The following is a 26,610-nucleotide window of genomic DNA, read 5'->3' as shown; positions in this document are numbered from 1 at the left end:
GCGTTTCTGGGTGTTGTTGATAATCGGTTTTCGCCTTGCATAGGAGAGTTTTAACTTGCACTTACAGATGTAGCGACCAACTGTAGTTACTGACAGTGGGTTTCTGAAGTGTTCCTGAGCCCATGTGGTGATATCCTTTACACACTGATGTCGCTTGTTGATGCAGTACAGCCTGAGGGATGGAAGGTCACGGGCTTTGGCTTTCTAAGAGAATAAAACCTGCTGACAAAGGCCTTTAGTTTGACCCTGAAAAAGAGAATAATGAAGGCGGTGGTGTGGAGAAGATGGCTGTACGCTGCAGAAACATGGACACTTGGCAAAGAAGAGACCAGGGTTAGATTCAATAATCACTCCAATGGGAGAATTTGCCTTTCAAATCTATTTTATGAATGAAAAATGTAGCTTGCAACAGAATAATATTAATAATAATTTCTACGTTGCTATCGTCTATAAAAAAAAATGCAAATGTAATCTCTTCTCCATTAAATTGGGAAATCTCCATAAATGTCTCCCAACCAACTTCTTATCTCCTCCCAAAATAAATGTACATTGTCCCATTCCAAAAATTAATGACTCCCATTTCCAATATTATTACAAATATAACAGTTGTCAACCATAATGTTGTTATTAATATTAATAATGTCAAGTAGATATGGCGTACATCACAGGTGTCAAACTCAATAGTGTGTGTCAATAAAGTTCACTCATTCTTTACATTTGACAGCAAAACATGCAGTTGTTTAAGTTTTGTAGTATCTAATAATAAACAATATATTAAAATGTAAATAAATACTTAAAAATCTACTTGACCTATATTAACGATGACAATAGTTGTAGGTCAGTCGCCAGAATTTTACCGTAAAAAAAAAAAGATTTATTTTTTATTTTTATTTTTTTTGAATGGTGTATGTAAAAAATATACAATAAAAACGTACACAATCGTGTAATATTATAATGAGGGGCGTCCTTATTCATTTCTATTGGAATATGATTGAGTTACAAAGGTCCTTCCCTCCGCTCCAGCAGGTGGCGCATGCACATACTAACGTTGGTTGTCACGCGTTACAAAACGACGAAGAACTTAAAAAAAAAAAAAAAAAAAAAAAAAACATTTCCGGCGGAAGCAGCCGTCATCTGCGTTGTTGCATTTATCAGACTTCCTGTTTTGGACGGCAGTTTAAGTTTATATTACAACAATTCATGCTTTCTTTCAAAATACATTCAAACATGCACTTTGTATCACAAAGGAACTTCTTTTATTTAACGACTTAATGGTCCAAGTTTGTTATCAGAAGAAAAGTGACCGAAAGTGTGTCTCCACTGTACAATCTTACACACACACACACACACACACACACACACACACACACACACACACACACACACACACACACACACACACACACACACACACACACTCATATTTACTGTACATATTTACACACACACACACACACACACACACACACACACACACTCATATTTACTGTACATATTTACACACACACACACACACACACACACTCATATTTACTGTACATATTTACACACACACACACACACACACACACACACTCATATTTACTGTACATATTTACACACACACACTCATATTTACTGTACATATTTACACACACACACACACACACACATTCATATGTACTGTACATATTTACACACACACTCATATTTACTGTACATATTTACACACATTCATATTTACTGTACATATTTACACACACACTCATATTTACTGTACATATTTACACACACACACTCATATTTACTGTACATATTTACACACACATTCATATTTACTGTACATATTTACACACACACTCATATTTACTGTACATATTTACACACACATTCATATTTACTGTACATATTTACACACACACTCATATTTACTGTACATATTTACACACACATTCATATTTACTGTACATATTTACACACACACACACACACACTCATATTTACTGTACATATTTACACACACATTCATATTTACTGTACATATTTACACACACATTCATATTTACTGTACATGTTTACACACACATTCATATTTACTGTACATATTTACACACACATTCATATTTACTGTACATATTTACTCACACACACTCATATTTACTGTACATATTTACACACACATTCATATTTAATGTACATATTTACACACACACACACTCATATTTACTGTACATATTTACACACACATTCATATGTACTGTACATATTTACACACATATTCATATGTACTGTACATATTTACACATATTCATATGTACTGTACATATTTACACACACATTCATATTTACTGTACATATTTACACACATTCATATTTACTGTACATATTTACACACACACTCATATTTACTGTACATGTTTACACACACTCATATGTACTGTACATGTTTACACACACATTCATATGTACTGTACATATTTACACACATTCATATTTACTGTACATATTTACACACATTCATATTTACTGTACATATTTACACACACATTCATATGTACTGTACATATTTACACACATACTCATATTTACTGTACATGTTTACACACATTCATATTTACTGTACATGTTTACACACACACTCATATTTACTGTACATGTTTACACACATACTCATATTTACTGTACATATTTACACACACATTCATATGTACTGTACATGTTTACACACATTCATATTTACTGTACATATATGCACACACATTCATATTTACTGTACATATTTACATACACACACACACACACACACACACACACACACACACACACACACACACACACACGTCACATTGACTTCCATATGTACAGTGACGATACAAGTGTTTAGATGATGATATCACAGCAATATCAATCAGCCTTCTGACACGGACATCAATGTGGACAGTCTTGGAGACACTTGTGACTAGGAGCTATGTCGATACATCATCGACCGATTGATATCAGCACAAGTCATACTTGTATTGTCAATATAGTAGGCAGGTTTCTATATCAACACATCATTAATTGATTGATATCAGATGATATTTGTATCATCTATGTTGTAGTCAGGCTCTCTTCTAATTGGGACTTTTGAAGAATGTTGAATGATGATGATGATGATGATGATGATAATGATGACAATGATGATGATAATGATGATGATAATGATAATGATGACAATGATGATGATAATGATGATGATAATGATAATGATGACAATGATGATGACAATGATGAAGTGCACTTCCAATAAGGCTTGCAGTGATAAAAGGTGTGTTGAGCATAGCCAAAAAGCAAGGTGCACTCCCACTTCACGACAGCAGGTGGCAGCATTGACCAAGTTGTCAGAGTGATGGCACACCTGAGTCTTTGTTTTCTGACTCCAGCAGCAATGAGTCACTCACTGAAGTGACTCGGGTGACTTGAGTCGCTGGTCACAAAGCACACTGAATGAGTGCTACATACGTTACAAAGTATGAGAATGTGTGAGCTGCTGCCTGCTCTTCTTTACTTATACAATACCTTTGGATGACATCATTTCCATGTCCATCCATCTTTACAATGATACATACATTGGAATATATGTCATATATATACACAAACCCCGTTTCCATATGAGTTGGGAAATTGTGTTAGATGTAAATATAAACGGAATACAATGATTTGCAAATCATTTTCAAGCCATATTCAGTTGAATATGCTACAAAGACAACATATTTGATGTTCAAACTCATAAACTTTATTTCTTTTGCAATTAATCATTAACTTAGAATTCCATGGCTGCAACACGTGCCAAAGTAGTTGGGAAAGGGCATGTTCACCACTGTGTTACATGGCCTTTGCTTTTAACAACACTCAGTAAAGGTTTGGGAACTGAGGAGACACATTTTTGAAGCTTCTCAGGTGGAATTCTTTCCCATTCTTGCTTGATGTACAGCTTAAGTTGTTCAACAGTCCGGGGGTCTCCCTTCTGCTATTTTAGGCTTCACATTTTCAATGGGAGACAGGTCTGGACTACAGGCAGGCCAGTCTAGTACCCGCACTCTTTTACTATGAAGCCACGTTGATGTAACACGTGGCTTGGCATTGTCTTGCTGAAATAAGCAGGGGCGTCCATGGTAACGTTGCTTGGATGGCAACATATGTTGCTCCAAAAGCTGTATGTACCTTTCAGCATTAATGGTGCCTTCACAGATGTGTAAGTTACCCATGTCTTGGCCACTAATACACCCCCATACCATCACACATGCTGCCTTTTACACTTTGCGCCTAGAACAATCCGGATGGTTCTTTTCCTCTTTGGTCCGGAGGACACGACGTCCACAGTTTCCAAAAACAATTTGAAATGTGGACTCGTCAGACCACAGAACACTTTTCCACTTTGTATCAGTCCATCTTAGATGAGCTCAGGCCCAGCGAAGCCGACGGCGTTTCTGGGTGTTGTTGATCAACGGTTTTTGCCTTGCATAGGAGAGTTTTAACTTGCACTTACAGATGTAGCGACCAACTGTAGTTACTGACAGTGGGTTTCTGAAGTGTTCCTGAGCCCATGTGGTGATATCCTTTACACACTGATGTGGCTTTTTGATGCAGTACAGCCTGAGGGATCCAAGGTGTGTAATATCATGGCTTACGTGCAGTGATTTCTCCACATTCTCTGAACCCTTTGATGATATTACGGAGCGTAGATGGTGAAATCCCTAAATTCCTTGTTGAGAAATGTTGTTCTTAAACAATTTGCTCAGGCATTTGTTGACAAAGTGGTGATCCTCGCCCCGTCCTTGTTTGTGAATGACTGAGCATTTCATGGAAGCTGCTTTTATAGCCAATCATGGCACCCACCTGTTCCCAATTAGCCTGTTCACCTGTGGGATGTTCCAAATAAGTCTTTGATGAGCATTCCTCAACTTTATCACTCTTTTTTGCCACTTGTGCCAGCTTTTTTTGAAACATGTCGCAGGCATCAAATTCCAAATGAGCTAATATTTGCCAAAAATACCAAAGTTTGTCAGTGTGAACATGAAATATCTTGTCTTTGCAGTCTATTCAATTGAATATAAGTTGAAAAGGATTTGTTGTATTCTCTTTTTATTTACCATTTACACAACCTGACAACTTCACTGCTTTTGTGCTTTGTAATGTAAAAGATGTGTGTGCACGTCCAACACTTCAAACATTTAGCATGTCAGGATGTGGAATGAAATGATGGAATGGATGAAGTAAAGAAATGAAAGAAAGCAGCAATATGATTCACTTTAAGAGACTGTTCAAAGTACACACAACATCAATTATGATCAACATCTTCTATTTCTGGGGCTGAGGTTGCCGAGGTAGTTAAGAAGCTCCTCGGTGGCAAGGCCACGGGGGTGGATGAGATCCGCCCGGAGTTCCTTAAGGCTCTGGATGCTGTGGGGCTGTCTTGATTGACAAGACTCTGCAGCATCGCGTGGACATCGGGGGCGGTACCTCTGGATTGGCAGACCGGGGTGGTGGTTCCTCTCTTTAAGAAGGGGAACCGGAGGGTGTGTTCTAACTATCGTGGGATCACACTCCTCAGCCTTCCCGGTAAGGTCTATTCAGGTGTACTGGAGAGGAGGCTACGCCGGATAGTCCAACCTCGGATTCAGGAGGAACAGTGTGGTTTTCGTCCTGGTCGTGGAACTGTGGACCAGCTCTATACTCTGGGCAGGGTCCTTGAGGGTGCATGGGAGTTTGCCCAACCAGTCTACATGTGCTTTGTGGACTTGGAGAAGGCATTCGACCGTGTCCCTCGGGAAGTCCTGTGGGGAGTGCTCAGAGAGTATGGGGTATCGGACTGTCTGATTGTGGCAGTCCGCTCCCTGTATGATCAGTGCCAGAGCTTGGTCCGCATTGCCGGCAGTAAGTCGGACACGTTTCCAGTGAGGGTTGGACTCCGCCAAGGCTGCCCTTTGTCACCCATTCTGTTCTGAACTTTTATGGACAGAATTTCTAGGCGCAGTCAAGGCGTTGAGGGGATCTGGTTTGGTGGCTGCAGGATTAGGTCTCTGCTTTTTGCAGATGATGTGGACCTGATGGCTTCATCTGGCCAGGATCTTCAGCTCTCGCTGGATCGGTTCGCAGCTGAGTGTGAAGCGACTGGGATGAGAATCAGCACCTCCAAGTCCGAGTCCATGGTTCTTGCCTGGAAAAGAGTGGAGTGCCATCTCCGGGTTGGGGAGGAGATCTTGCCCCAAGTGGAGGAGTTCAAGTACCTTGGAGTCTTGTTCACGAGTGAGGGAAGAGTGGATGGTGAAATGGACAGGCGGATCGGTGCGGCGTCTTCAGTAATGCGGACGCTGTATCGATCCGTTGTGGTGAAGAAGGAGCTGAGCCGGAAGGCAAAGCTCTCAATTTACCGGTCGATCTACATTCCCATCCTCACCTATGGTCATGAGCTTTGGGTTATGACTGAAAGGACAAGATCACGGGTACAAGCGGCCGAAATGAGTTTCCTCCGCCGGGTGGCGGGTCTCTCCCTTAGAGATAGGGTGAGAAGCTCTGTCATCCGGGGGGAGCTCAAAGTAAAGCCGCTGCTCCTCCACATGGAGAGGAGCCAGATGAGGTGGTTTGGGCATCTGGTCAGGATGCCACCCGAACGCCTCCCTAGGGAGGTGTTTAGGGCACGTCCGACCGGTAGGAGGCCGCGGGGAAGACCCAGGACACGTTGGGAAGACTATGTCTCCCGGCTGGCCTGGGAACGCCTCGGGGTCCCACAGGAAGAGCTGGACGAAGTGGCTGGGGAGAGGGAAGTCTGGGCTTCCCTGCTTAGGCTGCTGCCCCCGCGACCCGACCTCGGATAAGCGGAAGAAGATGGATGGATGGATGGATCTTCAATCCTTTTTTTTGGGAGATAAAGATTATTTATGTATTTAATATTAGTTTACTTAGTATGTTATATTATTTATTTATTCACGGTACAGAGAACAAGAAAGTGCTGTGCTATGAGAAGAGGTAGGAGTAAATAAGCTCTGCTTCTTCCTACTCCTTTTCACTGGTGCTGTAATGACAGAAGTGATGATGTCATTGTAGTTGTAGGCGTGGTCCACACTCAACTCAACTCCTGAGTCAATATTTGGCAGAGTAAAAAGACATGAAGACACACACAGAAAGTTCAATGTTCTTTAATGCAGGAAATCATTGCTAGTTAACAAACATCAAAATAACTCCAAATCATACTTGATATATTCACTTTGTATTGGTGAGGAGGGTCAATTCTCTCCTAACAAGGCTGCAGTACAATTAGTGTACATAAACACGTCAATGTGCTCCATCAAAGGCAATCAGACCTCAAACTGTTTATTTATTTATTTATTAGTCTGAGTCCAAGGTGACCTCCAGTAGTTTGGTGATGATGTCAGAATGTGAGGGGTGAAAGGTCAGACCATCCACCTCCATGGCCAGGTTACCACTTTTACCACTTCGAATGCCAAAATCCACCAGCGTTGACAAGATAGACTCCTCCTGAAAGATAAATCATACTTGACTCCAGTTTCAATACACTTTCAATTACTAGTGTTGTCCCCATAACATTATCTTAGTACCAGTACCAACATCTATTTACATACTTTTATAAATAAAGGGGACCACAAAAAATGTCATTATTGTCTTTACTGTAACAACAAATGTTAGTGTACATGAAACATATGTTTATTATTGTCATTTAGTCCTTCAATAAAATGTTGAACATACAAGACAACTTGTCTTTGTCAAGACTTGGTTCGGGGTGTGTGCTTTTCCAGGATGCAACGGAAAGTTGGCTCGTGCGAGACGGGAATGAAGGTACATGATTTATTATTATCAAAAAAAAGGAATAAATGAAAGCGCGCACAGTGGCGGAGAATAAACTATGAAACCAAAAGACTATAGCAAAAAAAGTACAAACAAAAAACACGCACAATGGCGGAGAACAAACTATGAAACCAAAAAGACTATAAATATGGAACAAAAACTTACTTGGCTTGGACAAAAGTCGTTGCTTGAGGAATTGACATGGAAAGAAGTATCAGGCATGAACATAGCATAAATGTGTTGTGAGGTCGTCAGGACGAACAACAGAAAATGAATGAACTTAAATACTATGGACATGATTAACAACAGGTGCGTGACTCAAAACAGGTGCATGACATGACAGGTGAAACTAATGGGTAACTATGGTGACAAAACAAAACAAAAGTGCACAAAAAGTCCAAAAATAAAACTTGATCACACAGACATGACAGTCTTTTAGTAGTAAGTAAACAAACAAAGACTCCTAATTAGTCTATGCAGTAACATATTGTGTCATTTATACACCTATTATTTTCTACACTTTATAAAGGACAAACTGGACAATGTAAACAAATGCCATGGGTGGATCTACACCTGACATCCACTGTAATGATACCAAGCACAAGAGCATATCTAGTCGATACTACTACTTATTTTTTATCGTCACAAAACCTTTTTGCCTTTTTAAAAAAATTTATATAATGTTTATAAAGTCAGTAAATATGTCCCTGGACACATGAGGACTTTGAATATGACCAATGTATGATCCTGTAACTACTTGGTATCACATCCATACCTAAATGTGTGGTATCATCCAAAACTAATGTCAAGTATCAAAGAAGAGAAGAATAAGTGATTATTACATTTGAACAGAAGTGTAGATAGAACATGTTAAAAGAGAAAAGAAGCAGATATTAACAGTAAATGAACAAGTAGATGAATAATCCATTTTTACAGTTTGTCCCTCATAATGTGTACAAAATAATAGGTGTATAAATGACACAATATGTTACTGCATAGACTAATTAGGAGTCTTTGTTTGTTTACTTACTACTAAAAGACAAGTTGTCTATTTTATTGAAGGACTAAATGACAATAATAAACATATGTTTCATGTACATTAACATTTGTTGTTACAATAAAGACAAAAATTACATTTTTTGTGATCCCCTTTATTTAGAAAAGTATTGAAATACATTTTGGTATGGGGACAACACTAATATATACATATAGTTACTTTACAGACACTTTATGGCTGATAGTATCAGCCTCTCTCTGATAGTATCAGCCTCTCTCTGATAGTATCAGCCTCTCTCTAATAGTATCAGCCTCTCTCTGATAGTATCAGCCTCTCTCTGATAGTATCAGCCTATCTCTAATAGTATCAGCCTCTCTCTGATAGTATCAGCCTCTCTCTGATAGTATCAGCCTCTCTCTGATAGTATCAGCCTCTCTCTGATAGTATCAGCCTCTCTCTGATAGTATCAGCCTCTCTCTGATACTATCAGCCTCTCTCTGATACTATCAGCCTCTCTCTGATAGTATCAGCCTCTCTCTGATAGTATCAGCCTCTCTCTGATACTATCAGCCTCTCTCTGATAGTATCAGCCTCTCTCTGATAGTATCAGCCTCTCTCTGATACTATCAGCCTCTCTCTGATAGTATCAGCCTCTCTCTGATAGTATCAGCCTCTCTCTGATACTATCAGCCTCTCTGATAGTATCAGCCTCTCTCTGATAGCACAATCAAAGCAAACTTGGATCAGGCATCTTGTTAGTGTGTTGTTATCCTATTGTTATTGTGTTGTTATCCTGTTATCGTGTTGTTATCCTGTTATCGTGTTGTTATCCTGTTATTGTGTTGTTATCCTGTTGTTATTGTGTTGTTATCCTGTTATTGTGTTGTTATCCTGTTATTGTGTTGTTATCCTGTTATCGTGTTGTTATCCTGTTGTTATTGTGTTGTTATCCTGTTATCGTGTTGTTATCCTGTTGTTATCCTGTTATCGTGTTGTTATCCTGTTATCGTGTTGTCATCCTGTTATCGTGTTGTTATCCTGTTATTGTGTTGTTATCCTGTTGTTAGTGTGTTGTTATCCTGTTATTGTGTTATCCTGTTATTGTGTTGTTATCCTGTTATTGTGTTGTTATCCTGTTGTTAGTGTGTTGTTATCCTGTTGTTATTGTGTTGTTATCCTGTTGTTATCCTGTTGTTATTGTGTTGTTATCCTGTTATCGTGTTGTTATCCTGTTATCGTGTTGTCATCCTGTTATCGTGTTGTTATCCTGTTATTGTGTTGTTATCCTGTTGTTATTGTGTTGTTATCCTGTTGTTATTGTGTTGTTATCCTGTTGTTAGTGTGTTGTTATCCTGTTATCGTGTTGTTATCCTGTTATTGTGTTGTTATCCTGTTATTGTGATGTTATCCTGTTGTTATTGTGTTGTTATCCTGTTGTTAGTGTGTTGTTATCCTGTTATTGTGTTATCCTGTTATTGTGTTGTTATCCTGTTATTGTGTTGTTATCCTGTTGTTAGTGTGTTGTTATCCTGTTGTTATTGTGTTGTTATCCTGTTGTTATTGTGTTGTTATCCTGTTGTCGTGTTGTCATCCTGTTATCGTGTTGTTATCCTATTGTTATTGTATTGTTTTCCTGTTATCGTGTTGTTATCCTGTTATTGTGTTGTTATCCTGTTGTTATTGTGTTGTTATCCTGTTGTTATTGTGTTGTTATCCTGTTGTTATTCTGTTGTTAGTGTGTTGTTATCCTGTTATCGTGTTGTTATCCTGTTATTGTGTTGTTAGCCTGTTGTTATTGTGTTGTTATCCTGTTGTTAGTGTGTTGTTATCCTGTTATTGTGTTATCCTGTTATTGTGTTGTTATCCTGTTATTGTGTTGTTATCCTGTTGTTAGTGTGTTGTTATCCTGTTGTTATTGTGTTGTTATCCTGTTGTTATTGTGTTGTTATCCTGTTATCGTGTTGTCATCCTGTTATCGTGTTGTTATCCTATTGTTATTGTATTGTTTTCCTGTTATCGTGTTGTTATCCTGTTATTGTGTTGTTATCCTGTTGTTAGTGTGTTATCCTGTTGTTATTGTGTTGTTATCCTGTTATTGTGTTGTTATCCTGTTGTTATTGTGTTATCCTGTTATTGTGTTGTTATCCTGTTATTGTGTTGTTATCCTGTTGTTAGTGTGTTGTTATCGTGTTATCCTGTTATTGTGTTGTTATCCTGTTGTTATTGTGTTGTTATCCTGTTAGTGTGTTGTTATCGTGTTATTGTGTTGTTATCCTGTTATTGTGTTGTTATCCTGTTATTGTGTTGTTAGTGTGTTGTTATACTGTTATTGTGTAGTTATTGTGTTATCCTGTTGTTATTGTGTTGTTATCCTGTTATTGTGTTGTTAGTGTGTGTGTGTGTGTGTGTGTGTGTGTGTGTGTGTGTGTGTGACCTTGTCCACAGACGGCAGGTTGGCGGTCCAATGGCGTAACTCTTCAGAAGTCACGTGATCCTTTCCCAGTCCTCTGTGCAGATATCGCTGGTGTGTGGCACAGGTGTGCAGCAGGTAGAGGCCACACGCCACAGCGTAACCTCCCCAGTTGGACACACCTGATGAGGAGAGGAGGGTCGCTGAGAGAAGGCATCAGTCATACACACACACACAGGCACGTGCACACATAGGGCCCTATGGGTGCTTGAGCCCCTGCCCTTTTTTGCCTCGTCTTAAAAAGTGCCCTCTGCCTGTGTGTGTGTTTTTTTCCTTCTTTTTTTTTTCTTTAAACAGTAATAAATTCCTGTCAGGGATGTAAAAAACAAAACAAAAAAAACAGCGGTACAAAAACTCCACGTTTTCTTGTAATACCGGGTTGTTTAAGCCTGCCGCTTCCGCCCGAAAGAGATAGAGAGGGCGAGTGAGTGAGTAAGTGAGAGGAGAGAGAGCCAACTGCGGCGCTGAGGAGACGTGACAGTGGAGCAACTTGAACCTGTGAGTTATGGTCTAGTCGCCGTCCACTTATTCAGCATCTAATATGGGTCATATTTCAGAAAAACGCTGTATTATTCTATTATTCAGCGTGTCAGCTTCTGTTTTTGCCGGACGTCGGAGCACGGCGCATCAATTGAGCACGGCACATCAATTCCGCACAGAGCAGAGCGGATCGTGCGGGACAGGAAGTAGTGTACAAAATACAAAATAAAACACCGGGTTAATTTTCAAAAGAAAATGCACTGTGTCTAATAATAAACCAGTATTTTGTTGCTTTTCATGTCTTCCAAGACTATGATAATGTGAATTAACTCATTATGACAATAATTTGTTGACACAAAAGAAATGGCAATCACTTTTACCTACAAAGGACACACAGCTAAGTAGTTAGCTTCCTATTAGCAAATTTAATTTTACATTAATTTCCATATTGTGTAAAGGACCAAAAAACAATTTCCTTGCCCTTTTCTGACATTGAGCCCCTGCCCTTCTTTAATCATGTGCACGTCCCTGCACACACACCTGTATCATACACACACACCTGTATCATACACACACACCTGTATCATACACACACCTGTATCATACACACACACCTGTATCATACACACACCTGTATCATACACACACCTGTATCATACACACACACCTGTATCATACACACACCTGTATCATACACACACACCTGTATCATACACACACCTGTATCATACACACACCTGTATCATACACACACACCTGTATCATACACACACCTGTATCATACACACACCACCTGTAGCTTCATGTGTCACTCTGCTCATGTGGAACAGCCAGCATGAGCAGAACATGAGCAGAACCTTTTCTTTCAAGGCCTGGTGCAGAACCCTGACTAGACAAGGCATCAGGACTAGATGATGATGATGATGATGATGATGATGATGATGATGATGATGATGATGATGATGCACACCTGCAGTGATGGCGTAGTCCGCAGGAACGTCACAAGCTATCAGCTCCCCCTTTGGCATCAGGCTTTTCACCTTCTCCTTCACTTTGCCCATCCCCAACTCATTGCCTCCATCACCAATTCCTGCAGGACAGAACATCTACTGCATCTTACAAGTAGCATTATCACTGGAGGACGAGGAATATCTAAACATGCTTCACTACACAGCGTAGGAGGATACAATAGCTCACCACCGTCACAATGTAAACAAATGCCATAGGTGGATCTACACCTGACATCCACTGTAATGATACCAAGTACAGGAGCGTATCTAGTCCATACTACTATGATTACATCAATATTTTTTATTATCCCAAAATCTTTTGTCATTTTTTTTAATTGTTTATAAAGTCAGTAAATATGTCCCTGGACACATGAGGACTTTGTATGATCCTGTGACTACTTGGTATCACATCCATGTCCCTCAGGTGTAACATACCTGTAGTTGTCATTCCTGCCAGCTTGTCTGCAGCAATAAACAAATCATCAATTGGGTCCACGAGATGTTTGATGTTTATTCCTCTCATGTTGTAATAGTTCCCATCCGCAGCTCGCCCGCTGCGCTCTATCGCCACCATGTGGTCATACCTGCAACAAGTCCATAGTTCTTACAAACTATCGCCACCATGTGGTCATACCTGCAACAAGTTCATAGTTCTTACAAACTATCGCCACCATGTGGTCATACCTGCAACAAGTTCATAGTTCTTACAAACTATCGCCACCATGTGGTCATACCTGCAACAAGTTCATAGTTCTTACAAACTATCGCCACCATGTGGTCATACTTGCAACAAGTTCATAGTTCTTACAAACTATCGCCACCATGTGGTCATACCTGCAACAAGTTCATAGTTCTTACAAACTATCGCCACCATGTGGTCATACCTGCAACAAGTTCATAGTTCTTACAAACTATCGCCACCATGTGGTCATACCTGCAACAAGTTCATAGTTCTTACAAACTATCGCCACCATGTGGTCATACCTGCAACAAGTTCATAGTTCTTACAAACTATCGCCACCATGTGGTCATACCTGCAACAAGTTCATAGTTCTTACAAACTATCGCCACCATGTGGTCATACCTGCAACAAGTTCATAGTTCTTACAAACTATCGCCACCATGTGGTCATACTTGCAACAAGTTCATAGTTCTTACAAACTATCGCCACCATGTGGTCATACCTGCAACAAGTTCATAGTTCTTACAAACTATCGCCACCATGTGGTCATACCTGCAACAAGTTCATAGTTCTTACAAACCATCGCCACCATGTGGTCATACCTGCAACAAGTTCATAGTTCTTACAAACTATCGCCACCATGTGGTCATACCTGCAACAAGTTCATAGTTCTTACAAACTATCGCCACCATGTGGTCATACCTGCAACAAGTTCATAGTTCTTACAAACTATCGCCACCATGTGGTCATACTTGCAACAAGTTCATAGTTCTTACAAACTATCGCCACCATGTGGTCATACCTGCAACAAGTTCATAGTTCTTACAAACTATCGCCACCATGTGGTCATACCTGCAACAAGTTCATAGTTCTTACAAACTATCGCCACCATGTGGTCATACCTGCAACAAGTTCATAGTTCTTACAAACTATCGCCACCATGTGGTCATACCTGCAACAAGTTCATAGTTCTTACAAACTATCGCCACCATGTGGTCATACCTGCAACAAGTTCATAGTTCTTACAAACTATCGCCACCATGTGGTCATACCTGCAACAAGTTCATAGTTCTTACAAACTATCGCCACCATGTGGTCATACCTGCAACAAGTTCATAGTTCTTACAAAAAAGCACAAAGAAAAGAACATTTTAGTTAAATGTAAGTTGTGTCTTGGATCACAGACCCCATCTAATGCCCAAAACAGCAATTCAAATCTGCTGAAACAGCTACAAAAGCAACATGCTTCGGCGAAGCTAATAAAGAGGGACACAGACTCCATGCCACTTGCCCTCCACCTCCACCACTTAAGGATTAACTCTGCCTCTGCTCATCATTCAGCACTGAAGGTACACACTCTGTCAATTCTCTTATATACTCTTTCATTCTAGACTTTTAGAGTGTTTGATTATCACATCACTCTAAATGTATAGACTATAAAGTTCACAAACATAAAGAGGGATCCTAGTGGGCCAGGCTAATCTTTCCTTTTCTCTAAACTAAAACTGGGGAAAAGTGTAGAGTGTTCTGGGCTTAAGACATAATTTTATTTCACAATTCCTTGAGAGAAAAAAAGGCCTGGTTAGTCTTTGTGTATGTAGTGTGTGCCTTCCTTGCTTTACAGCTATGTTGTTATTATGCTGTTTGTTACTTATACATGTTACATTGTTTGTGTGTTGTATGTAGAGCACATTGTTTGTGTGTTGTATGTAGACCACATTGTTTGTGTGTTGTATGTAGACCACATTGTTTGTGTGTTGTATGTAGACCACATTGTTTGTGTGTTGTATGTAGACCACATTGTTTGTGTGTTGTATGTAGACCACATTGTTTGTGTGTTGTATGTAGACCACATTGTTTGTGTGTTGTATGTAGACCACATTGTTTGTGTGTTGTATGTAGACCACATTGTTTGTGTGTTGTATGTAGACCACATTGTTTGTGTGTTGTATGTAGAGCACATTGTTTGTGTGTTGTATGTAGACCACATTGTTTGTGTGTTGTATGTAGACCACATTGTTTGTGTGTTGTATGTAGACCACATTGTTTGTGTGTTGTATGTAGACCACATTGTTTGTGTGTTGTATGTAGACCACATTGTTTGTGTGTTGTATGTAGACCACATTGTTTGTGTGTTGTATGTAGACCACATTGTTTGTGTGTTGTATGTAGACCACATTGTTTGTGTGTTGTATGTAGACCACATTGTTTGTGTGTTGTATGTAGAGCACATTGTTTGTGTGTTGTATGTAGACCACATTGTTTGTGTGTTGTATGTAGACCACATTGTTTGTGTGTTGTATGTAGACCACATTGTTTGTGTGTTGTATGTAGACCACATTGTTTGTGTGTTGTATGTAGAGCACATTGTTTGTGTGTTGTATGTAGAGCACATTGTTTGTGTGTTGTATGTAGAGCACATTGTTTGTGTGTTGTATGTAGACCACATTGTTTGTGTGTTGTATGTAGACCACATTGTTTGTGTGTTGTATGTAGACCACATTGTTTGTGTGTTGTATGTAGAGCACATTGTTTGTGTGTTGTATGTAGACCACATTGTTTGTGTGTTGTATGTAGACCACATTGTTTGTGTGTTGTATGTAGACCACATTGTTTGTGTGTTGTATGTAGACCACATTGTTTGTGTGTTGTATGTAGAGCACATTGTTTGTGTGTTGTATGTAGACCACATTGTTTGTGTGTTGTATGTAGACCACATTGTTTGTGTGTTGTATGTAGACCACATTGTTTGTGTGTTGTATGTAGAGCACATTGTTTGTGTGTTGTATGTAGAGCACATTGTTTGTGTGTTGTATGTAGACCACATTGCTTAGCAGAGTTGAGTGATGCAAATGCATGTGAAGTTGATGAACAGATTGTATTATTGTCCAGTGCAATAACAGTACTGACATGAAGGCTAAAAGGGCATTAATGGGAGCTTTAAAAAAAAAAGAAGAAGTAACTAAATAGTTACTTTTCACAGTAACGCATTACTTTTTGGTGTATGTAACTGAGTTAGTAATTGAGTTACTTTTGAAATAAAGTAACTATATATATATATATATATATATATATATATATATATATATATAGCGCAGTAGCAGCTTAAATGAAGTGAGGACTAACATGTCTGGTGCAAGTCTCATTTTCAAACCTGGGCTTGGTCGGGTCGCCATGGTGACACAGAAAATGAAGTGCAGAGTTTGGAGCACTTTCTTCAAAGGTGACCAGTGGAATTGTGCTTTTCAGAACACCTGAGAGTGAAAGTACACAATTATTACTGTTGTGTGAACACTTTCACACGGTCTCTTCTGTCATGTCTGTGTAATCATGTTTTGTTTTAGTCATGTTTTGTTTAGTTATTGGACTCTTTGGTTTCTGGCTTTTCACTCCCTTGTCTTGTTTCCATGATTACCCCATTAGTTTCACCTGTTCCACGTTTGGACTCATTGTGCATTCTTGTTTGTCACCATAGCAACCCATTAGTCACGTCACACACCTGTTTCACGTTTTGAGTCACGCACCTGTTTTCGTTAATCATGTCTGTAGTATTTAAGTTCATTGTTTTCAGTTTGTCTTTCTGGTGACATCCCCACAATTACGCTCTACACACTCTTCATCCTCTTAGATCCTGCTTCATGCCCCATGCCAAAGTAAGTTTTTGTTCCATGTTTATAGTCTTTTTGGTTTCATAGTTTGTTCTCCGCCATTGTGTGCGCCTTTTGTTTACTTCCTTTTTTTTGTAGTTATAGTGTTTGAATAAAAATGTACTTACATTCCCGTCTCGCCCGAGCCAACTTTCCGTTGCATCCCGGAAAAGCAAACACCCAGGACCAAGTCATGACATCTTCTTATTGAATATAGTACTTGGACCAAGTACAAACAAATAATGGTGTAAGAGTATTCCATAATAGTACTTTTATGTTATACAGTAGAAGCAATCAGTGTTGATAACTTAGCCATTTGGTTGCTATATTTAATAGAGCTAAACTATTCATCAAAAATACTCATTTAGACTTTCAAACGGACATAAAACTGCCATGCCGGTATTTGTATATGTTCCCTCCTAGACCGGCGGTCAGCAACTCACGGCTCTTGAGTGCCGCCCTGGTGGCTCCATAGAGCGTCTACAAAAATGTATGGAAATGGGGAAAAAAATGGGGTGAAAAATATATATTTTGTTGTAATAAGGTTCGTGTAGGAGGACAAACACGACACAAACCTTCCTAATTGTTAATATGTTTAATATGTTTGTGTTTATGCATTAACTGATGACACTATTTGGCGAGCGCCGTTTTGTCCTACTCATTTCAGCGGCCCTTGAACTCACCGTTGTGTGGACTGTGACTCAACAGTTAGTTTGTTTACATGTACAACTTTCTCCGCCGCCGCCACAGAAAGACGTGTTTTATGCCACTCCTTCTTTGTCTCATGTTGTCCACCAAACGTTTTATACTGTGCGTGAATGCACAAAGGTGTTTGTAGCTATATTTGAGCTCATTTAATATCCTTTACTTATGTCCTCTGTGTATTTAATTTATATTTGCATGTTTCATGACACATTATCTGTATGTAATATTGGCTGCATTTCTGATAGTTGTTTGTGTGCCATGTTGTTCCAGACCACAGCAAATGTTACCCAACTTGCAAAGATTGTAATAAATCCATTAGACACACACATCTCTACCTTTGGCCATTCTAAGGACTTATCTCACCCTCTGAGAAGTTTTACTAATAGTAGGCTAATATAGACACTTACATCATGTGTTGCCATCATTATAACAATTATATAAGACTTTTAAAGTAATTTTGATAGTAGGCTAATATAACTAATATAGACACTTACATCATGTGTTGCCTTCATTATAACACTTATATAAGGCTTTTAAAGTCATTTTGATAGTAGGCTAATATAGACACTTACACCATGTGTTGCCTTCACTATAACACTTATATAAGACTTTTGAAGTCATTTTGATAGTAGGCTAATATGGACACTTACATCATGTGTTGTCTTCATTATAACACTTATATAAGACTTTTAAAGTCATTTTGATAGTAGGCTAATATAGACACTTACATCATGTGTTGTCTTCATTATAACACTTATATAAGGCTTTTAAAGTCATGTGTTGTCTTCATTATAACACTTATATAAGACTTTTAAAGTCATTTTGATAGTAGGCTATAGGGTTGGAATTGGGGGTTAAATCACCAAAATGATTCCCGGGCACGGCCACCGCTGCTGCCCACTGCTCCCCTCACCTCCCAGGGGGTGCTCAAGGGTGATGGGTCAAATGCAGAGAATAATTTCGCCACACCTAGTGTGTGTGTGACTATCATTGCTACTTTAACTTTAACTTTAACTTTACCACTGGCTTGAAAGTTTGCTGCTGTTTTTAAAAAGGGCATGTTGCATGTTCCAGTTGTGGGGTTAAATAGTTTTCAATGAATTTGAGTGGGCGGGGCTGCTTGAAGATAGGAGAGTTAGGAGGAACACAATGTGGACGTACCACTTCAATCTCAATCTTCACCACTAAACTCCCACCTTTCTTCACAGCTTCATCAATGATGGCCTGGTTCATCTCTAAGGCTCTCCTGTCCATCACCATCGTAACTTTCTTGCCCAGGGAAAGGAGCATGGTCGCCATGGCAATAGCTCCAGGTGGGCCATCAGTCTCATCCGGAGGGCTGAAGGCGAAAAGTCAAAACAAAGTTATAGCGATCGTTAACATTTTAAGACTATGAAGCATGCATCATAATTTGAATTTGAATTGCAAATATACAAACCCCGTTTCCATATGAGTTGGGAGATTGTGTTAGATGTAAATATAAACGGAATACAATGATTTGCAAATCCTTTTCAAGCCATATTCAGTTGAATATGCTACAAAGACAACATATTTGATGTTCAAACTCAAACTTATTTTTATTTTTTGCAAATAATAATTAACTTAGAATTTCATGGCTGCAACACGTGCCAAAGTAGTTGGGAAAGGGCATGTTCACCACTGTGTTACATGGCCTTTCCTTTTAACAACACTCAGTAAAGGTTTGGGAACTGAGGAGACACATTTTTGAAGCTTCTCAGGTGGAATTCTTTCCCATTCTTGCTTGATGTACAGCTTAAGTTGTTCAACAGTCCGGGGGTCTCCCTTCTGCTATTTTAGTTACGGCTCAGGCTTCTGCCAACGCCGCTCATCCGTCTGTGCGCACCTCGGGACACGCCCACGGGTGCGCACATCCAGGGACGCGCTGTGCGCGTCCCCGCCCTGCAGCAGCCACCAGCTGCAATCACTCGCCCTCATCAGTTCCAGGTGTGATGATCACACCTGGAACTGATGAGGGCGAGCTGGTTAAAAGACCAGTGGACCCTAGGATCGGCGCGGGAACTTAGTTTTTCTCATGGTGTACCGTAAGCAACAAGCTTTATGCTCTATTTGTGTTTCCTCTCCGTGCCTTGATTTGTCCCTTGTCTTCTCCCGTGTCCCCGCAGTACCCTTCGTCACCTGGAAAGTGAGCTGTGCGTCTCACTTTTTCCCTGGATCTCCCTCTGGACTCTGACTGCCTCCTTCGTTCCTCGACCTCTTGCTCGCCCCTGGATTCTGACGTCTCTCTCTGCCCCCGGATCATCTGCCTGCCCCCTGGACTTCCTTGTATCTCGTTCAACACGTTGGTAACACTCACTTCAGTTAAATTCTACACATAGTCTTACACCATTCCCTTTTGGATATAGTTCACACTCCATTTCTGTTTATTATTATTATTATTATATATATATATATTGAATTATTATATTTATATATAAATAATTGTACATACTGCCCCCTGGTCTCTGTTTGCCGTCACCTCCCCTCAGTAAACACAACAATTTTAGGCTTCATAATGCACCACACATTTTCAATGGGAGACAGGTCTGGACTACAGGCAGGCCAGTCTAGTACCCGCACTCTTTTACTATGAAGCCACGTTGATGCAACACGTGGCTTGGCATTGTCTTGCTGAAATAAGCAGGGGCGTCCATGGTAACGTTGCTTGGATGGCAACATATGTTGCTCCAAAAGCTGTATGTACCTTTCAGCATTAATGGTGCCTTCACAGATGTGTAAGTTACCCATGTCTTGGCCACTAATACACCCCCATACCATCACACATGCTGCCTTTTACACTTTCACCCTAGAACAGTCCGGATGGTTCTTTTCCTCTTTGGTCCGGAGGACACGACGTCCACAGTTTCCAAAAACAATTTGAAATGTGGACTCGTCAGACCACAGAACACTTTTCCACTTTGTATCAGTCCATCTTAGATGAGCTCAGGCCCAGTGAAGCCGACGGCGTTTCTGGGTGTTGTTGATAAACGGTTTTCGCCTTGCATAGGAGAGTTTTAACTTGCACTTACAGATGTAGCGACCAACTGTAGTTACTGACAGTGGGTTTCTGAAGTGTTCCTGAGCCCATGTGGTGATATCCTTTACACACTGATGTCGCTTGTTGATGCAGTACAGCCTGAGGGATGGAAGGTCACGGGCTTAGCTGCTTACGTGCAGTGATTTCTCCAGATTCTCTGAACCCTTTGATGATATTACGGACCGTAGATGGTGAAATCCCTAAATTCCTTGCAATAGCTGCTTGAGAAAGGTTTTTCTTAAACTGTTCAACAATTTGCTGACGCATTTGTTGACAAAGTGGTGACCCTCGCCCCGTCCTTGTTTGTGAATGACTGAGCATTTCATGGAATCTACTTTTATACCCAATCATGGCACCCACCTGTTCCCAATTAGCCTGCACACCTGTGGGATGTTCCAAATAAGTGTTTGATGAGCATTCCTCAACTTTATCAGTATTTATTGCCACCTTTCCCAACTTCTTTGTCACGTGTTGCTGGCATCAAATTCTAAAGTTAATGATTATTTGCAAAAAAAAAAAGTTTATGAGTTTGAACATCAAATATGTTGTCTTTGTAGCATATTCAACTGAATATGGCTTGAAAAGGATTTGCAAATCATTGTATTCCGTTTATATTTACATCCAACACAATTTCCCAACTCATATGGAAACGGGGTTTGTACAAAGCAATTAGCTACCTGCTGCCACCTACTGATATGGAAGAGTATTACAGGGTTACTCTGCCCAGCTCTAGACAGCACCGACACTCAACAACAACACATCATTTGCAGACTAGAATTACTGCTTTGCAAATAATATTTTCAACCCAAATAGGTGAAATTAGATCATCTCCCACGGCACACCAGACTGTATCTCACGGTACACTAGTGTGCCGCGGCACAGTGGTTGAAAAACACTGATGTAGATTACAGTAATAACTCCTAGAACACTCAAAAGTGCAGATTTCAACTATTGAAATACTTTCTATAGTTGAAGACTTAGTCATTTAAAAACATCATAATGACAAATACACTTTTCATCTTAAAGCTGTAAAAAAATAATGTAGAACGTCCGATTGAGAATCTTAATGCGGGCCCTATTTTGCTCAGGTCTGGTCTAGATGTTGTAACGGGATGATTGTGAAAGATGCATGTACCTGTGCATGTAGTGTGTGGGAAAGCCTGTTGTTATGGCAACAGATGACGCATGGGAGAGCGCCAGACAGGAGCGGATGAGTTCATCTTGGATGAACAAAGCTTTGATTCCTCGTTGACCTGTTTAAAAAAAAAAAAAAAAAGGTTAACAAAAGCAAACATTTACACTCCCTTTCAGAGTCGCCAATTCACCTAACATGCATGCTTTTTGGAGGTAGCATGAGTACCTGGAGAACACATGGAGAGGAGGTGCTTAGGGCACGTCAGACTGGTAGTAGACCACGGGGGCAGACCCAGGACACGTTGGAGAGACTATGTCTACCAGCTGGTCTGGGAACGCCTCAGAAAGACATGGACTAAGTAGCTGGGGAGAGGGAAGTCTGGGCTTCTCTGCTTAGGCTGCTGCCCCCGCGGCCCCACCTCGGATAAGCGTAAGAAGATAGATGGAAATATGTAAAAAATATACATACTGTATTTTTCGGACTACAAGGCGCACTTAAAATCCTAGACCATAGAGCACATGTGCTCTATGGTCATGATCACACATGTGCTCTATGGTCATGTGGGAGGGACTTAAATTTTACGCTTCAATCATTTTGCTTCATTAGCATTTACCAAAAAAAAAAACATTTTAAATGTCATTTGAATACAAAAAAAAAAAAAACAAGCGTTTTCTGGGTCTATCACGATAATGATGGTGAAGCAGCAAAGTTATTGAGACACAGACTTTTTAAATATTAGTCCGTGACTACAAATACTGCTACAGTACTACAAAGCCCTAAAGCAGTGAAGTTGTCAGGTTGTGTAAATGGTAAATAATAATAATCCTTTTCAACTTATATTCAATTGAATAGACTGCAAAGACAAGATATTTCATGTTCACACTGAGAAACTTTCTCATTTTTTGCAAATATTAGCTCATTTGGAATTGAATGGCAGCAACACATGTCAAAAAAGGCATTTTTACCAGTGTGTTACATGGCCTTTCCTTTTAACAACACTCAGTAAAGGTTTGGGAACTGAGGAGACACATTTTTGAAGTGGAATTCTTTCCCATTCTTGCTTGATGTACAGCTTAAGTTGTTCAACAGTCTCCCTTCTCATATTTTAGCCTTCACACATTTTCAATGTCTGGACTACAGGCAGGCCACTCTAGTACCCACACTCTTTTATTGTGAAGCCACGCGGCTTGGCAATGTCTTGCTGAAATAAGCAGGGGCGTCCATGGTAACGTTGCTTGGATGGCAACATATGTTGCTCCAAAAGCTGTATGTACCTTTCAGCATTAATGGTGCCTTCACAGATGTGTAAGTTACCCATGTCTTGGCCACTAATACACCCCCATACCATCACACATGCTGCCTTTTACACTTTCACCCTAGAACAATCACCATGCTTCTTTTCCTCTTTGGTCCATGGTTTCCAAAAACAATTTGAAATGTGGACTCATCAGACCACAGAACACTTTTCCACTTTGCATCAGTCCATCTTAGATGAGCTCGGGCCCAGCGAAGCATTTCTGGGTGTTGTTGATAAATGGCTTTGGCTTTGCATAGTAGAGTTTTAACTTGCACTTACAGATGTAGCGACCAACTGTAGTTACTGACAGTGGGTTTCTGAAGTGTTCCTGAGCCCATGTGGTGATATCCTTTACACACTGAAGTGGCTTTTTGATGCAGTAGCGCCTGAGGGATCCAAGGTGTGTAATATCATGGCTTACGTGCAGTGATTTCTCCACATTCTCTGAACCTTTTGATGATATTACGGAGCGTAGATGGTGAAATCCCTAAATTCCTTGTTGAGAAATGTTGTTCTTAAAAAATTTGCTCAGGCATTTGTTGACAAAGTGGTGACCCTCGCCCCGTCCTTGTTTGTGAATGACTGAGCATTTCATGGAAGCTGCTTTTATAGCTAATCTTGGCACCCACCTGTTCCCAATTAGCCTGCACACCTGTGGGATGTTCCAAATAAGTCTTTGATGAGCATTCCTCAACTTTATCACTCTTTTTTGCCACTTGTGCCAGCTTTTTTGAAACATGTTGCTGCCATTCAATTCTAAGTTCATGATTATTTGCAACAAATAATAAAGTTTGTCAGTGTGAACATGAAATATCTTGTTTTGTTGTATTGACCATTTACACAACCTGACAACTTCACTGCTTTTGTACTTTATAATGTTACTAAACTTACCTGGATCTTCTCCAATGATTGCTTCCAACTTCCTGATCTTGGACACGGCCCTCTGTGATGCCAAACTATAGAACAAGGGATTTGGGGATATCAGAAAGCAGAGTGGCGTCAGCTCCGGAGGAAGACTTGTGACTTCAGACCCCATGCTGTGAGGGGGAGGCCACATTGGGGAGCTTTCCCGGGCATCTGTCAAGTCCACACTGCCTGGTGAGTGAGTGAATGCCAAAGAAGGTTCTGAAAATCAGAAACATGAGACAATTTTGATCAGTTTTTTGAATGTTTTGCATCACAAACCAAGCAACGAGGGTTTGACTTGAGGAAGTGTGCTGCACAAAACTCAAAGTAATGATGAATTCTTAGCACACAAAACTGAGAAGATCACCATTTGTTTTCATTTAATAATTAAAAATATTATAAAACCGAATTTGCCTAAAATATAGTGTTTATTTTTCACTAAAAAGTGTCAGATGAGATGTAGAAAATATACTATTTACTGTACTTAATATAAGAATCCTAACAAGTCGGTCTGCTAGCTTCACCCTGAGATGTATTCACTTATTATAACAAATACAAAATGTGTTACACACAAATTAAACCAACTAAACCTGAAATCAGAGTCCTTTCATTGAATAAAGACATATTTCAAATTGACCTCTGTTTTTTCTCAAATAAATCAATAAATTGGTTTGGTTGAGCTTCCAGCGGATGTTCTTCTGGCTGAAAGATGCAGACTTTATAGTATAATGATAGTGTTGGTTATCAGTTACCATAGCAACACACATGAATGTAAGTGTTGTACTTAAGTGACACTGACTGCTGCTGATTATTGCTTCCTCAGCTGTCACGCCGCAGGCCCAGAAGACGGGAATATCCGCAGGCTGCAACTCAACTGGATGTCCATAATCTGGTCTGGATAGATCTTGTATGCCAAGCAAATCTGAACATGCACAGTCAAGATGTACATACTGTATATTTCAAACAATATTGTCTTAAAGAAGTCTTTTTCCTACCCGCATCCCCGATGTGCACAGGGGCTCCATGTGGGTGATGGTGCGTGCCTTGGACCGCTGCCTGGAGCGTAGCTGCTGGAATTGGACACATGGAGACCACAAGAGGGCAGCTGAAAACACCAACTTGAATGCAGGGAACTGCAGTCTGGACAAAGACGTGGAATCACCATCATGGATAGGACCTGTTTTCTTTGGAAGCGCTTACAAATAACCAAATGAGAAGCAGTAGAGAACATCTGTTCCATGCCATACCTTGTACATGCTGACCTTCCTGGCTGCGGCCAGAGCTTTCTTCAGGCCGGCCTCAAAGCCAAAGCTGGAGCCCAGATAGAAGCCCACCATGTCTGACCACTGGACTTGACGCCCACTTGACTGCTGTGATGCACTCCTACAAACAATTACAATCCATTCAAACAATTACAATCCATTCACCTCGGGATAGAAGCGCTTCACCTTCTGACTTTTCCAGGAAACATGCTGACTATTAGTTATACCTCAGGTTCAGAGGTGGGTAGTAACGCGCTACATTTACTCCGTTACATCTACTTGAGTAACTTTTGGGATAAATTGTACTTCTAAGAGTAGTTTTAATGCAACATACTTTTACTTTTACTTGAGTATATTTATAGAGAAGAAACGCTACTTTTATCTACATTCAGCTCGCTACTCGCTACTAATTTTTATCGATCTGTTAATGCACGCTTTGTTTGTTTTGGTCTGTCAGACAGACCTTCATAGTGCCTGCGTTTCAACAAATACAGTCACTGGTGACGTTCACTCCGTTCCACCAATCAGATGCAGTCACTGGTGACGTTGGACCAATTCAAACAGAGCCAGGCGGTCACATGACCTGACTTAAACAAGTGTAAAAACTTATTGGGGTGTTACCATTTAGTGGTCAATTGTACGGAATATGTACTGTACTGTGCAATCTACTAATACAAGTTCCAATCAATCAATCAAAAGTGTGAAGGAAAAAAGACCCTTTTTTATTTCAACCGTACATCCCGTCAAAAGCCTAAAGACTGACTACACAGTTCCTGTCTTCACAATAAAAGTGCCGCTCCATCGCGCCTGCGCTTTCAAAATAAGAGTCTCCGAAAGCCAGCGCAAACAAGCTAGCAAGCTACGGAGTTTGCCGCCAATGTATTTCTTGTAAAGTGTATAAAAACGAATATGGAAGCTGGACAAATAAGATGCCAAAAACCAACCACTTTCATGTGGTTTAGACAGAAAGGAGGAACTTTTTTTCTCCTCCATTTGAAAACGTGGACGTTATCATCACTACTGTCTGATTCCAATCAATGCAAGTCATCAGAATCAGGTAATACACCAACTTATATTCTTGTCTTCACGAAAGAAAGGAATCTATATGTGTTAAACATGCATGTATATTCATTAAAACAC

The 26,610-nt window shown here is 40.0% G+C and overlaps 1 protein-coding gene across 3 annotated transcripts in view; it reads right to left on the bottom strand.

Moving 5' to 3' along the window:
* Nucleotides 1-7,141: 7,141 nt before the first annotated feature.
* Nucleotides 7,142-26,610, bottom strand: part of dglucy (D-glutamate cyclase) — a 36,071-nt gene continuing 16,602 nt past the window's right edge. For 2 of the 3 annotated variants that reach the window (XM_061986883.1, XM_061986884.1), the window contains exons 5-15: nt 25,456-25,591; nt 25,204-25,348; nt 25,008-25,130; nt 24,194-24,427; nt 22,006-22,123; nt 19,012-19,154; nt 16,618-16,717; nt 13,217-13,365; nt 12,742-12,861; nt 11,256-11,434; nt 7,142-7,497 (exon numbers count right to left, since the gene is read on the bottom strand). In XM_061986883.1, the coding sequence (XP_061842867.1) occupies nt 7,348-7,497; nt 11,256-11,434; nt 12,742-12,861; nt 13,217-13,365; nt 16,618-16,717; nt 19,012-19,154; nt 22,006-22,123; nt 24,194-24,427; nt 25,008-25,130; nt 25,204-25,348; nt 25,456-25,591 (1,597 nt within the window). In that variant the 3' untranslated portion in view covers nt 7,142-7,347. The remainder of the gene's footprint in view (nt 7,498-11,255; nt 11,435-12,741; nt 12,862-13,216; nt 13,366-16,617; nt 16,718-19,011; nt 19,155-22,005; nt 22,124-24,193; nt 24,428-25,007; nt 25,131-25,203; nt 25,349-25,455; nt 25,592-26,610) is intronic. The other variant, XM_061986885.1, reaches the window with a different exon arrangement.

This window comes from Nerophis lumbriciformis, linkage group LG26, assembly GCF_033978685.3.
Source record: "Nerophis lumbriciformis linkage group LG26, RoL_Nlum_v2.1, whole genome shotgun sequence".
Classification (NCBI taxonomy): Eukaryota; Metazoa; Chordata; class Actinopteri; order Syngnathiformes; family Syngnathidae; genus Nerophis; species Nerophis lumbriciformis.
The sequence above is the reverse complement of the archived record's forward strand: the minus strand, read 5'-3'. Positions and strand labels throughout refer to the sequence as shown.